Source organism: Amblyraja radiata, chromosome 2 (genome assembly GCF_010909765.2).
Source record: "Amblyraja radiata isolate CabotCenter1 chromosome 2, sAmbRad1.1.pri, whole genome shotgun sequence".
NCBI lineage: Eukaryota > Metazoa > Chordata > Chondrichthyes > Rajiformes > Rajidae > Amblyraja > Amblyraja radiata.
The window spans coordinates 24918281-24931917 of NC_045957.1; the positions used below are offsets into that span (position 1 = coordinate 24918281).

General features: G+C 41.9%; 1 protein-coding gene across 4 annotated transcripts in view; it reads left to right on the forward strand.

The window, feature by feature from the left end:
* Positions 1 to 13637, forward strand: part of obscn (obscurin, cytoskeletal calmodulin and titin-interacting RhoGEF) — a 435173-nt gene that overhangs the window by 12764 nt on the left and 408772 nt on the right. For all 4 annotated transcript variants that reach the window (XM_033043588.1, XM_033043597.1, XM_033043606.1 and 1 more), the window contains exons 3-4: positions 10197 to 10466; positions 12546 to 12806. In XM_033043588.1, the coding sequence (XP_032899479.1) occupies positions 10197 to 10466; positions 12546 to 12806 (531 nt within the window). The remainder of the gene's footprint in view (positions 1 to 10196; positions 10467 to 12545; positions 12807 to 13637) is intronic.

Here is a 13637-nt window from a genome sequence, read left to right on the forward strand (position 1 = left end):
CAACCAAGACAGTTTGTAGTTCAAAGTTTAGTTGACTTTTGTAGTGTTCAAAGCCTGATGGTTGTTGGGAAGAAGCTGTTCGTGAACCTGAAGGTCACAATTTTCAGACTCCTATACCTTCCTGATGACAGAGTAAAATGATAGCATGGCTAGGGTGGTGTGGGTTCTTGATGCTTTCTTCTTAAGGCACCCTCTCCTATAGATCCCTTTGATGGTCTGGAGGTCATTGGAAAGCAGTGACAGCGGTCAAAGTCAGCATGAATTTATGAAGGAGAAATCATACTTGACTAATCTTATAGAATTTTTTGAGGATGTAACAAGTAGAATGGATAAGAGAGAGCCAGTGGATGTGGTGTATCTGGACTTTCAAAAAGCCTTTGACAAGGTCCCACCCAAGAGATTATTGTGCATAATTAGAGCACATACAGGGCTCTCGCTTAATTTTTTTCCCCTGTTGCCAGCCGGGCAACCTAGGCAGCTTCTTAGGTTGCCAAATGACAGTTTAGGTGGTCATTTAAGACGTATGACACGTGCGATAATGTGCTCGGACGAAGTGCATAGTTACCAGTCAGAATTATGGTCAATGAAGCATTCACGTATTATTTCTGCTTCAAATAAAGTCACAAACTAAACATATTCACCAATCAAGACATGATATATACCACAATGACATGCAGCAAAATTACAATACAGTATCTCATCTACTTTTACACGTTGCAATGAATGCAATTTCTATTGTTTCTTTCCACTTCCAAACAAAATTCTGGTTGGATTATTCAGCGTATGATCAACCTCAGTAAGACCAAGTGCAGGCTTGGCGATTGCTTTGCACAACACCTACACTCAGTTCGTAATAACCAACCTGATCTCCCGGTGGCTCAGCACTTCAACTGCCCCTCCCATTCCGAATCCGACCTTTCTGTCCTGGGCCTCCTCCATGGCCAGAGTGAGGCCTACCGCAAATTGGAGGAACAGCACCTCATATAATTTGATTGGGTAGTTTACACCCCAGCGGTATGAACATTGGCTTCTCCAATTTCAGGTAACAGAGCTCAAAATTAGCGGTTGCCCGGGTGCCACTGACCACTCAAAGTGCCGCCGGGCAACCTAAACGCCAAGTCATTTTGCTCGGCTTGGCAACTTGGTTTATACCGAAGATATACCGTGGGAAAGATGCTAAGTGTTGCGTGACGGAGGGTCAGAGCGAATGACAGGCCCCGCACACCAGCAGCGGCGGCTCCATCTCCTCCTCCTCCTGCACCCCGCCCGGTCTGATAACGCTATAGGATCTTTGCTGTTAGCGGCCGCTGTTGCCACTCCACCAACGGCTCTTTCAAAACAAACCCTTGGAGGAGGGAGGTGTCCGTCAGAGGCGGAAGTTGGGAGGGGGGCTGAGGATAGAGCGTGGTGATTGGAGGAGGGAGACGTGCCAAAACACTCTTGGCAGACCTGCACCGCAGCCAGGATTGATCCCGGTCTCCGGCGCTGTAATCCCGAACCGCCACTGGACCATCCCCGTTCCCACCCGAGAGCCCCCCACCCCGGGGATGGTCGGAGGCGTCGGGAGTCAGGCGGGAGCTGTGCCTCCAGGCCCAAAGCCAGCGCAGAGAAGCAGCACTAAACCCAGCTCACTCTGCCTGTCCCTTTCTGGATTGAGACAGGGCTGTAGGTGAGACAGGCAGAGTTGAGATGCATTTAGCGCTGGATTGTGCGTCCGAAGCCTCTCTCGTGTGTGTGAGTGTGCGCATATGCGCGCGGCCGCCAAAATATTGTGTCCCCCGGTCCCCTCCATATTTTGATAGCGATTTGAGCGATGATGCCGGTGTTGTCCAAGGAACGCTGACCTTCCTTCCCACCTCCTCTGCCCCTTCCCCTCTCTCTCTCTTTCTCTCTCTTGTACACCCCCCTCCACTCCCCTTATCCTGAGACCCCTCCTCTCCATCCCACACTGATCCCCATTCCTGCCTCGATTCAGTCCTCACTGACATCCCCTGTGCTCCCCTCCTCATCTTACCCCACCCCCCCCATCTATTCATCGTGCACTGATCTCCCTATCCACATCGCATTGATACTCCTGCCACTCCCCATCAATCCTACACTGGTCCCCCAATTCATCCTGTACTGACCCCTCTTCCCATCCATCCTGCACTGCTCCTCCCCTTCATCCTGCACTGCTCCTCCCATCCATCCTGCACAGATCCCCCTCCATTCAGCCCACTGTCATCCCCCGCACTCTCCCCTCACAATATTACCTATTCCAACGAGCACGCACTAATTCGCCTGCCTCAATCCATACATTCCTCACCGATTGCCTTCCCAAACCCCCCCCCACCCCCTCCACCGCCACCTATCCATCCTGCACTGATTCACACCCCCCCCCCCCCCCCACCCCGACCCTATTGTGCTGGAAATGTCTTCAGAGCGAACATTGACTATGTTTGATAACGGAATGCAATCAAATATGTTTTAATTCCCAATGTTATTATTTATTTTAATCCACAAAGATGGATTAATTAAATTGTGAACACGTGAAACATTAAAACCGTAGTGTTTGATTGTCACTGCTACCATTGACACGTTATTACAGAATTCATTTTAACTGCAAATCAATGCTCTTAATATGGAGTATCAGTACTGTAGTTATTTAATGAGCAACATTCACAACCATACGTTGGATTTATCCAGGTTTTACTTCTACAGTCAGTCATATACATCACAAATTTGGTCAGGAGTATTTCAGTTGAAATTTTAACGTTAATTCTGAAGTGGGAATGATGGAAACAGCGTTTATCAATAATTTTATTTAAATCTGGTGCTTACAAACTGGGTATCTTCATTGCTGTTCACAACACATACAACTAATCTGAATGTCCGGTAATGTGGCGTCTTGACACCTTTAAATATATTATGAAATATAGTTAGTGTAATGTTTAACCTGTCAGATGGGTATAGTCAGTTTTGTCAGCTATTATCATAAAATGCCTTTAGAAATTTCCTTGCAACCTGTATGGTTTGTTGTGGATAAATTATGTGGGAAGCAAGAGTGTTTCTGTACCAATAGCAATAACGACCTATGCTATGGCCATGTCTTGATAATTTTCGGTCCTTCACAGAAAACATGCTTGCATCAATCTAGTGTGCATGGTTTAGCATGTATGTTATCATGGTTCAGGATTTATTGACACAAGTTGATCATACGCTGAATAATCCAACCACATTTTTGTTTGGAAGTGGAAAGAAATAATAAAAATTGCATTAATTGCAATGTGTAAAAAGAGTTGAGATACTGTATTATAATTTTGCTGCATGTCATTGTGGTATATATCATATCATGTTTAGTTTGTGACTTTATTTGAAGCAGAAATAATATGTGAATGCTTCATTGAGCATAATTCCGACTGGTAACTACGCACTTCGTCCGAGCACATTATCGCACGCGTCATGCAAGCCATGTTAAATGACCACCTAAACTGTAATTTGGCAACCTAAAAAGTTGCCAAGGTTATCCGGCTGGCAACAGGGGAAAAATGTTAAGCGAGAGCCCTCGGTAGTTCTTGCTTTCTCCATCCTTCCCCTCCCATTCCCAGCTCTCCCACAACCTACTGTCTCCGCCTCTTCCTTTCTTCCCCCCCCCAGCATCAGTCTGAAGAATGGTCTCGACCTGAAACGTTGCCTATTCCTTCGCTCCATAGATGCTGCCTCACCCGCTGATTTTCTCCAGCTTTGTCTACCAACGGGATCCCACCACTGGCCACATCTTCCCATCTCCTCCCCTGTCGGCTTTCTGCAGAGACCGCACCTTCCGTAACTCCCTGGTCATTTCGTCCCTTCCCACCCAAACCACCCCCTCTCCTGGCACTTTCCCTTGCAACCGCAGGAAATGCTACACTTGGCGTTTTACCTCCCTCCTTGACTCCATTCAAGGACCCAAGCCGTCTTTCCAGGTGCGGCAGAGGTTCACGTGTACCTCCTCCAACCTCGTCTATTGCATCTGCTGCTCTAGGTGTCAGCTGCTCTACATTGGTGAGACCAAGCATAGGCTTGGCGAACGCTTTGCCCAATACCTCCGCTTGGTTCGCAATAACCAACCTGATCTCCCGGTGGCTCAGCACTTCAACTCCCCATCCCATTCCGAATCCAACTTTCTGTCCTGGGCCTCCTCCATGGCCAGTGTGAGGCCCACCGTAAATTGGAGGAGCAGCACCTCGTATTTTGCTTGGGCAGTTTACACCCCAGCGGTATGAAAATTGACCTCCAATTTTAGGTAGTCCCCGCTTAATCCTCCGCTTCCCAGCTCTCCCTCAGTCCACTGTCTCCGCCTCTTCCTTTCTTCTTCCCACCCCCTGCACCCTCACATCAGTTTGAAGAAGGGTCTCGACCCAAAACTTTGCCTATTTCCTTCGCTTCATAGATGCTGCCTCACCCGCTGAGTTTCTCCAGCTTTTTTGTCTCCCCATTCACACAAGTTCTGTTATCCCACTTTCCTCACCCACTCCCTACACGTTAGGGGCAATTTTACAGTGACAAGTTAACCTACAAAGCCAATGCATCTTTGGGATGTGGGAGGAAACCTACATGCTTGCAGGGAGAATGTGCAAATTCAACACAGACAGTGCCTGAGGACAGGATCGAACACAGATCCCTGGTGTGTGAGGCAGCAAGTCCACCAGCTGTGCCACTATATTTTATTTTCCAACACACAAAAAATTATACGTTGATAACTTTGGTTACTAAAAGAAAAGAAACTATCCATTTTCAGTCTTAAATCTCTAACTGATGCTATGTCCCCCTTTACAGCTACTGTATGTTTTAATTCAGTTCAAGACTATGGGACAGTACATCGGCCATAAAGTTGTTGCCTAAAATTGCCAGAGACCCGGAATTGATCCTGAATATGGGTGTTGCCTGTATGGAGTTTGCTCCTTTTCCCTTTGATCGCATTGGTTTTCTCCGGGTGCTCTTGTTTCCTTCCACATTCCAAAGGTGTGCAGGAACCTTTTTCAGACCCAACCCAAAACGTAATATTTTCCTTTTGTCCAGAGATTCAGTCTGACCTGTTGAGTTACTCCAGCTTTTTGTGTCTATCTTCAGTTTAAACCAGCATCTGCAGTTCTTTCCTACACACACATTACTATACGATAGAACTTTATTAATCCCAGGAGGGAAATTGTGTGTGTATAGTTATATATTCATATATAACTTTGTTTTCATTTTGTTTTCTTGTTTATAACATTGTTTACAACTATCTTTACATATTCTGTTGTGCCGCTGCAAGTAAGGATTTCATTGGGACATGAGAGAATAAAACGCTCTTGACTCTTGACTTGCTAATATGTGGGATAGAACTAGTGTACGGGTGATCGGTGGTTGGCGTGGACTCCGTGGGCCGAAGGGCCTGTTTCCACGCTGTATCTTTAAATTAAACTAAAACACTAAAACCAGAGGAAATCTAAAATTGGGTGACGTCTCTACCCGTAACGTCACCCAATTTCTTCTATCCAGAGATGCTGGCTGCTCCATGGAGTTCTGCCGCACAATTAAAGCATGGAATAGTCTTCACCCTACTATAGGTACCCAACCAGCTAAATTTAAGGTAGCTCTTTTTTGCCCCAAGAACCCTTCTTTGTTTAAGTCCAAATCAAGAGAGTTTTAGAGAGTTTGGTGGTGGTGTTCAAATTCTGTTTAAATTCCATTTCGAATATTTTTGGAGGACCAGGAAACTAAGAAGCAAGAGTTACTCCAGGGAGTTACTCCAGCGAGTGATTCTGCGTTGGTTTTCAGCGGTCGCGGCGAGTGGACAGCAATGACAGCCAGATCTCCCACCATGCAAAGGGAGGGAGAAAGTGGCCGACGCCGACCAGTGGCAGTGCGCATGTACAGGACGGCACATGTGCACAACCACGGCCGATGATGTGCTGGCCAATGATCCTCGCTATAGGATCATTTGTGCTGGCCGTGGTTGTGCGCATTTGTAAGGCGGCCAGCCATGCCGGCAGACGAGGAGTGCATGGATACAGGGGGGCGGGCGGTGACGGAGAGAGAGAGTCTCTCTCTGTCTCCCGGGTGCTTGCCAAGCCGGGCAAAATGGCATGGCTTTTAGGTTGCCCGGCGGGATTGTGGGTTGCCATTGGCAACCGGGCAACCGCTAATTTCGAGCCCTGACATAGTATTGGGAGTAGGGTATTAACATGGATAGACATGCAGACAGGAAGGATGGAATAGGAATTAACAGGTCCTTTTCAGAATGGCAGGCAGTGATTAGTGGGGTGCCACAAGGCTAGGTACTGGGAACCGTTATTTACAATGTATATTAACGATTTAGATGAGGGAATTAAATGTGACAGCTCGGAAAAGTATCTGATGAACACACATAATTGTTCCATTAATGCAAGACATAATTTAATACAATTCAAACTATTACATAGACTATATTATTCAAAAACGAGGTTGAATAAATTTTACCCAAACGTCTCTCCCAGATGCGATAAATGTCTGTTTCAAAATGCTAATATAACACATTCATTTGTAGGATGTACAAAGTTGAATACATTTTGGAGCGATATATTTGATATATTTACAAAGCTTTTCAAGTCAAGAATAGAACCTAATACGGAATGGATTATATTTGGAATAATAATAGAAGATATCAATTTAAATAAAGACCAAAAAGTTTTTTTTAATTATGGGTTAATAATTGGAAAGAAATTGATACTTACATTTTGGGAAAATACAGCTATACCAACTGTTAAAATGTTGATTAGGAATATGATGGACATAGCACGCCTTGAAGAAATGAGACTCTGACTAATAGATAAATATGACCAATTCTTAAGGAGTTGGTCCCCTTTTATCGACTTTTGGAATCATGTGATGCAGCGGTACCGTAAAGATTACTGATTTCGGGTCAGGTCGTGGATAGATTTACATCTCCGTATAAAGATTTGAAAATTTCTCTTTTAAGGGTCTTTTTCTCCTATTTCTACTTTCCACTTTTTCTTTTCTTATATACACACTTCACGTTTTTCTATTTTCTACTATATTTTTTTCCTCTTTTTCTCCTCTCCATTTTCTTCTTCTTGCCTTTCTTATTTCCTTTTCAAAATCATAAAACTAGAGGTTGTACATAGAATGTATAATTACGTTATGACATAGTTGGCACCTAAAATTAGGTCTTACTGTATTGTTTTGTATTGTACTAACTTCTAATAAAATAAACAAAAACAAAAACAAAAAAAGAAATGGGAAAAAAAAAAAAAAAATGTGACAGCTCCAAGTTTGTGGATGACACAAAGCTGGGTGACAGTGTGAGCTGCGATGAGGATGCTATGAGGCTGCAGGGTGACTTGGAAAGGTTGGGTTAGGCAGATGCATGGCAGTTGTGAGGAAATATTATATAATAGAATTGCTCGGATAATAACTTTTGTGTGAGGAACCTATGTTAAGTTGCAAGAGAAGGGTTTGGGGTTTTCAGAAATACGTCCCCACAAAGAAATAAAGTACAAAGAACACACACAGGAGAACAGGTGGCTTCTCATAACATGGAAATGCTGATCTGAATAGGCATAGCTTTATTTATTGCTTTGAAGCAATAATCACGCCGTCAGAAGTTGTATTTGGTTCAGTTTGGTGTTTAGAGTATAGGTTGTTAATGGGGTCTCTTCTCAGGACATGGGCACCATTTGTTCTTTCTTTGTGACACATCTCTGAGCTCTAGTGTGTCTTAAAGAGGGTTTATGGTTATTTATACTGGGTCTTAGACAGCAAGGCTAGATAATAGTCTGTGATTTGGTTTGCGCTATGTTTAAATGTATTTATGTTGAGAAGAGATAAGACATAGGTGATGGTTATGTGACCTTTGTATATGGTGATTTCTTATGTTTATAAAAACCTGAGAAAGTTTTGATCTAAGCCAAACGATTGGGGTCTGCATATAGTAATCTTCCATTTGCTGTGTGGAATGCTATTAGTGAGAAGTCGTAAAGAGGCCTTACATTCCTCTCCTCTAGAGATAGCAGGGGGAGGTTGTAATTCAGAATGAAACTAGACCTGAGCTTGGTAAGAAGCAATTATAATTTATCAAGTGTGATAAGTGTATGGCCTTTGTGTGCTTGGAATTGGGAATTGTGTCATTAGAAATAACTTCAGTCTTTACCGACTTTGTAAGAATGGGGCAAAACTCATATTTAATCTTTGTAATCCATAAGTAACTGTATTTTAACTGTGTAGTTGTAGGGAAATTATTTGTGATGTGTATTGTGTTTTAATTAGGATTGTAAGTATTAGACTTTGTTTAAATCTGAAGTTTTAGAAATAACTTTCTTTTCCAAAAGTGAAAATGTGTGTTTTGTGTGTATGTATTGTGTGATTGCTGCATGATGTGTCTTTTATATTCTGAGAGGTGGTCTCTGAGAATTGATTTTATTTTTCTGTGGTTTTACTTCATTGAAATAAAATGATTTTGAACAATTCTGTGGAATTCTCTGCCACCGGAGGCAGTGGAGGCCAATTCACTGGATGTTATCAAGAGTTAGATTTAGCTCTTGGGGCTAAAGGAATCAAGGGATTTGGGAGGAAAAAGCAGGAACTGGGTCCTGCTTTTAGATCAGCCATGATCCTATTGAATGGCGGTGCTGGCTCGAAGGGCCGAATGACCTACTCCTGCACCTATTTTTCTATGTTCTATGTTTCTAAGTACCCATGATGGACTGCTGCTGCTGGTCTGGAACACTTCATGGATGGTCACAAAAAGCTGGAGTAACTTAGTAAGACGGGCAGCATCGCTGGAGAGAAGGAATGGGTGACATTTCGGGACGAGACCCTTCTTCAGACTGGTTAGGGATAAGGGAAACGAGAGATAAAGACGATGATGCGGAGTTACTCCAGATTTGTGTGTCTATCTTCGGTTTAAACCAACATCTGCAGTTTCTTCCTACAAACATCATGGATGGCCATTTTTGTTAAGCTACCAGAACTTTTTTAAGACCATCATATTTGGCATGTTTGTGTGCTGCCACGCGGCATGATGACGGATGCCCTACTGTGACGAAATGTTTTTGTCTCCACAAAGGGTGCAGTTATCATTTCTGCCAATGCTATAATTCTATTGTAGACAGGTGTACTTCATACAGATAGATTGATGAGGATGAATGCCAGAAGGTTTAGACCTTATTTTTATTCACCATCTGCCACAAACTTAGGCTGGCAGCTATGTGCTTCAGGAACCTGGCAAGTTTGTATGTTGCTGTGCTACCATGCCAAATGTGCCAAATAGAATAGGAGCATAGAACGTGGACAGGACCTTTGTCCCATGTCTGCGCTGATCATGATTCAATCTAATGAGTCTGAAGAAGGGTCTCGACCTGAAACGTGGCCCATTCCTCCCTCCAGAGATGCTGCCCGCCCCACTGAGTTACTCCAGCATTTTGTGTCTACCTTCGATTTAAACCAGCATCTGCAGTTCTTTCCTACACATGATTCAATCTTAACTAATTCCATTTGCCTGCACATGGTCTACATCCCTCCATCCTGTTCCTGCGTGTGCTTGTCTCAGTGCTTTTTAAATGTTGTCACCAGATCTGCTTCCATCACCTACCTTAGCAGTATGTTCCTGCCCCTCCTAGTCTTTGATTAAAAAAATCTCTTAAATTTATTTTAAACTTTCCTTCTATCACCTTAAATCTATGTCCTCTAATGTTTGTCATTTCCACTCTGGGGGAAAAAAGAATGATTATCGACCCTGGTTATGCCTCTCATAATTATATATACTTCTATCGAGTTTTCAGATCAGTATCACTTTATGCCTTTATCAATCTATTTCCACAATCTTCAATAACAAAGTAACTCCTGCCTGTGCTCCCTACTGCTTCCACTCTGGCACCTTGCACATTCCCTAGCCTTCAAGAACTTTCTTTAACTTGTCTTTTTGAAAATGCTTTTCACCATTTGTGCTTTAGCTTTAATTTTACTTGTGTGAAGTATTTTGGAATTAAAAAAAAAAAGCAGTATTTAAATGTTTTTTGATTCGGGCATTTTATTCACATTATCTAATAGAGAAGATGTAAACAGTTTGAATGATCCAGTCGGATGAAAGCTCATTTAGTTATTATTTATTTCTGTATCTTATTATTTATATTTGATGCTTTAATAATAATAAAGGCGATGGATAATAACTTGTGTTTATAATTGTTTTATTTCAGAACCAAAGGTATCCTTTAAAACTAAACTGAAAGATGTTGAAGTTGCAGAGAAGGAAACAGCAACCCTCCAGTGTGAAGTTCCAATTCCTGCCATACAGGCCAGTTGGTTCTTGGAGGAAACCGAGATAACTGAAAGCACTAAATATAACATAGAAGAGGAAGGCACACTTAGAAGACTTACAATCAAAAATGTAACCACTGATGATGATGGTGTCTATATCTGTGAAATGAAAGAAGGCAGCAGAACAGTTGGCGAGTTGTCAGTAAAAGGTATAGTTCTTATGGTACCTGGATATCATTAATCTATTATACAGCTAAATTGTTAATCTAATGGTTTAATTTGGTAGTCAATGTTTTGAGCTCTTGACGCAGTAAATTTGTCATTTGCGTTAGATATTCCAAAATTTATATTCTTAAATCAATTAGATATGTCTACTAAGTTTTAAGTTGTTTCTCAAAACGATGTGATAGAATTATGTGGAAACATTTATGATTTTATTAAGAATATTGGAAAAAGGTATACACTGAATAGTATCTTTGGGGGTTCTCTGTGGAATCTGAAAATATCACCCATTCAATATCAATAAATAGTTTTAAAATTGTCCGACTTTATAATTTTCATCCTTATTGGTCTGTTAATCGTATCATTAGGCTGAAGCGGTTGTAGATGTTCCTGCTCTTTGCACAGTCTTGATGCTTCTGCCTGCACGAATTTTCTAATCTTACAATAGGTGCAGGAGTAGGCCATTCGGCCCTTCGAGCCAGCACCGCCATTCAATGTGATCATGGCCGTTCCCCGTTCCTGCCTTCTCCCCATATCCCCGGACTCTGCTATTTTTAAGAGCCCTATCTAGCTCTCTCTTGAAAGCATCCAGAGAACCTGCCTCCACCGCCCTCTGAGGCAGAGAATTCCATAGACTCACCACCCTCTGTGAGAAAAAGTGTTTCCTCGTCTCCGCTCTACATGGCTTACTCCTTATTCTTAAACTGTGGCCCCTGGTTCTGGACTCCCCCTACATCGGGAACGTGTTTCCTGCCTCTAGCGTGTCTAAACCCTTAACTAACTCCAGGTGTGGTCTCACTAGGGCTCTTTGCTCCTATATTCGATTCCTCTTGTTATAAAGGCCAACATGCCATTCGCTTTCTTCACTGCCTGCTGTACCTGCATGCTTACTTTATAGACTGATGTACAAGGACCCCCAGATCCCGTTGTACTTCCCCTTTTCCCAACTTGACGCCATTTAGATAGTAATCTGCCTTCCTGTTTTTGCTACCAAAGTGGATAACCTCACATTTATCTGCATTAAACTTCATCTGCCATGCATCTGCCCACTCCCCCAACCTGTCCAAGTCATCCTGCATTCTCATAGCATCCTCCTCACAGTTCACACTGCCACCCAGCTTTGTGTCATCTGCAAATTTGCTAATGTTACTTTGAATCCCTTCATCCAAATCATTGATGTATATTGTAAATAGCTGCGGTCCCAGCACCGAGCCTTGTGGTACCCCACTAGTCAAATTGTAGTGCCTTTACCTTGTTGGGCATCAGTTCTGCTATATTTCAGATTCAATGACAGAAAGATGTTATTTGAATTCAAGTTGTGCACATTCCAGTGGTGATTATAAAGTTATTCTGATTAAACATATTGTATAAATTTTAATGATTTTTAGGTTCATAGCTAGGAAATTCCTTGTATTTTTCTCCTGCTGCACCACCTTAATACTGTTTGAAAGAGACTTGATATTTTATTTGCTTGTCTTTGCTGCCTCACTTGTCAGAAGATTATGGTGACAGATTATGAGTATCAGATCCTTCACCCAACTTGAGTTAGAAGCAAAATAAAAACAGAAAATGCTAGAAATTCTCAACAGGTAACACCACATCTATGAGAAAAGAAACGGGGCTAACATTTCAGGTGGAAGATACTTAGAACAAGTTCAGGGCTTTTGATGTGAAATATATTGCTATTTCTCTTCCTACAGACATGTCTGACCTGCTGTGCATTTTCTGTTATTATTTTAGATTTCCGGCATCTTATGTTATTAGATTTTCATTTATTGAAAGGTCTATAATTTGTAAGACACGGTCCATTAAATATTAATAATGGGCAAGAAGAATATACTATAAGAAGTCATTACAAGCAAAGCTTGCTACATTCTTTAGTTTAAAAAAGCAGTTTCATTTACTCTTCTGTGAAAAATAATTATAATGTAAATATAGATTTTCGTTATTTTCTTTTTCAAAAGATATGAATGATGTCTTTATGGACTACACATTTCAATTGGCTGCACAGAAAAGCAATGCGAAGACGCCATACTGTTCATTTTCTCATTCATTTTTTTATACAGGTAATATTGTTAAAAAACTTCCAAGGAAAACTACAGTGCCAGAAAGTGACACGGCCATTTTTTACGTGGAATTGGGCAGTGGCTGTAAAAACATCAGGTGGACAAAGAATGGAGAAGTCATAAAACCAAATGATAGAACAACCATCACTCTATCCGGCACTCGGCATTCACTAACTATTCGTGAGTGTAAATGGGAGGACGCTGGCAAAATAGCACTTTTGGCCGATGACTCTAGAACATCAACACAATTCATAATAACATGTGAGTTTTAAGATTTTATTAATCTTGTTCTTTCAAAATCTTTGCCTTGTGTTCTTTATTTACTTATGACTAAGAAATGGGTTCGGGCAAACCTTGATGTATGGTGTAATTAACCATGACTGTTAATTGTGGTAGGGATCGTATTACATTGGGTTCATTTGGAAACAGTGGATAAAACATTTGTTATGAAATCTGGAAGCAGGATAATTCAGCTGCCATTCAGTCCCCCATTTCAAAAAAAAAAATAGATGCCATGATAGCTTCCCCAATGCACTTGCATTTTTTTTCTTCCTTTTTTTAAATACAAGTACATAAGAAAATAGGAGCAAGAGTAGGCCACTGGACCCCTCAAACCTCCCCCCTACCACAAAAACACACTGAATATAATCTTGGCTGACATATAATGCTCTCAAACTCCTGTGCCAGTTCTCCAAAACCCTCAATTTCTCTGTCTTTCAAAACATCACTTTAAATATATCGAATGATTTAGCCTCCATCACTTGCTCACGGACAGAAATTTCCTGAGATTCACTACCCTCTGGGTTCTCTCAATTTTAAATGATCAGACCTTGTTTTGTAGTTGACTTTGCTCATGGGTCTCCTACCAATTCAACATCTCATGGTTCTTCCAACATCTATCCTGTCAAAATCCCCCAGAATTTTATGATCAGTCTGAAGTCCTGATTGGAAATATTTGTCCATTTCCCTCCAGATGCTGCTTATAGCATTTGTGGAGGGAAATAGACAAACAGCATTTCCCTGTAGTTTTTTTACTCATGCCTCCAGCATCTACAGACTTTGGAATGTTATCTTTGACTACAGTTACTCACG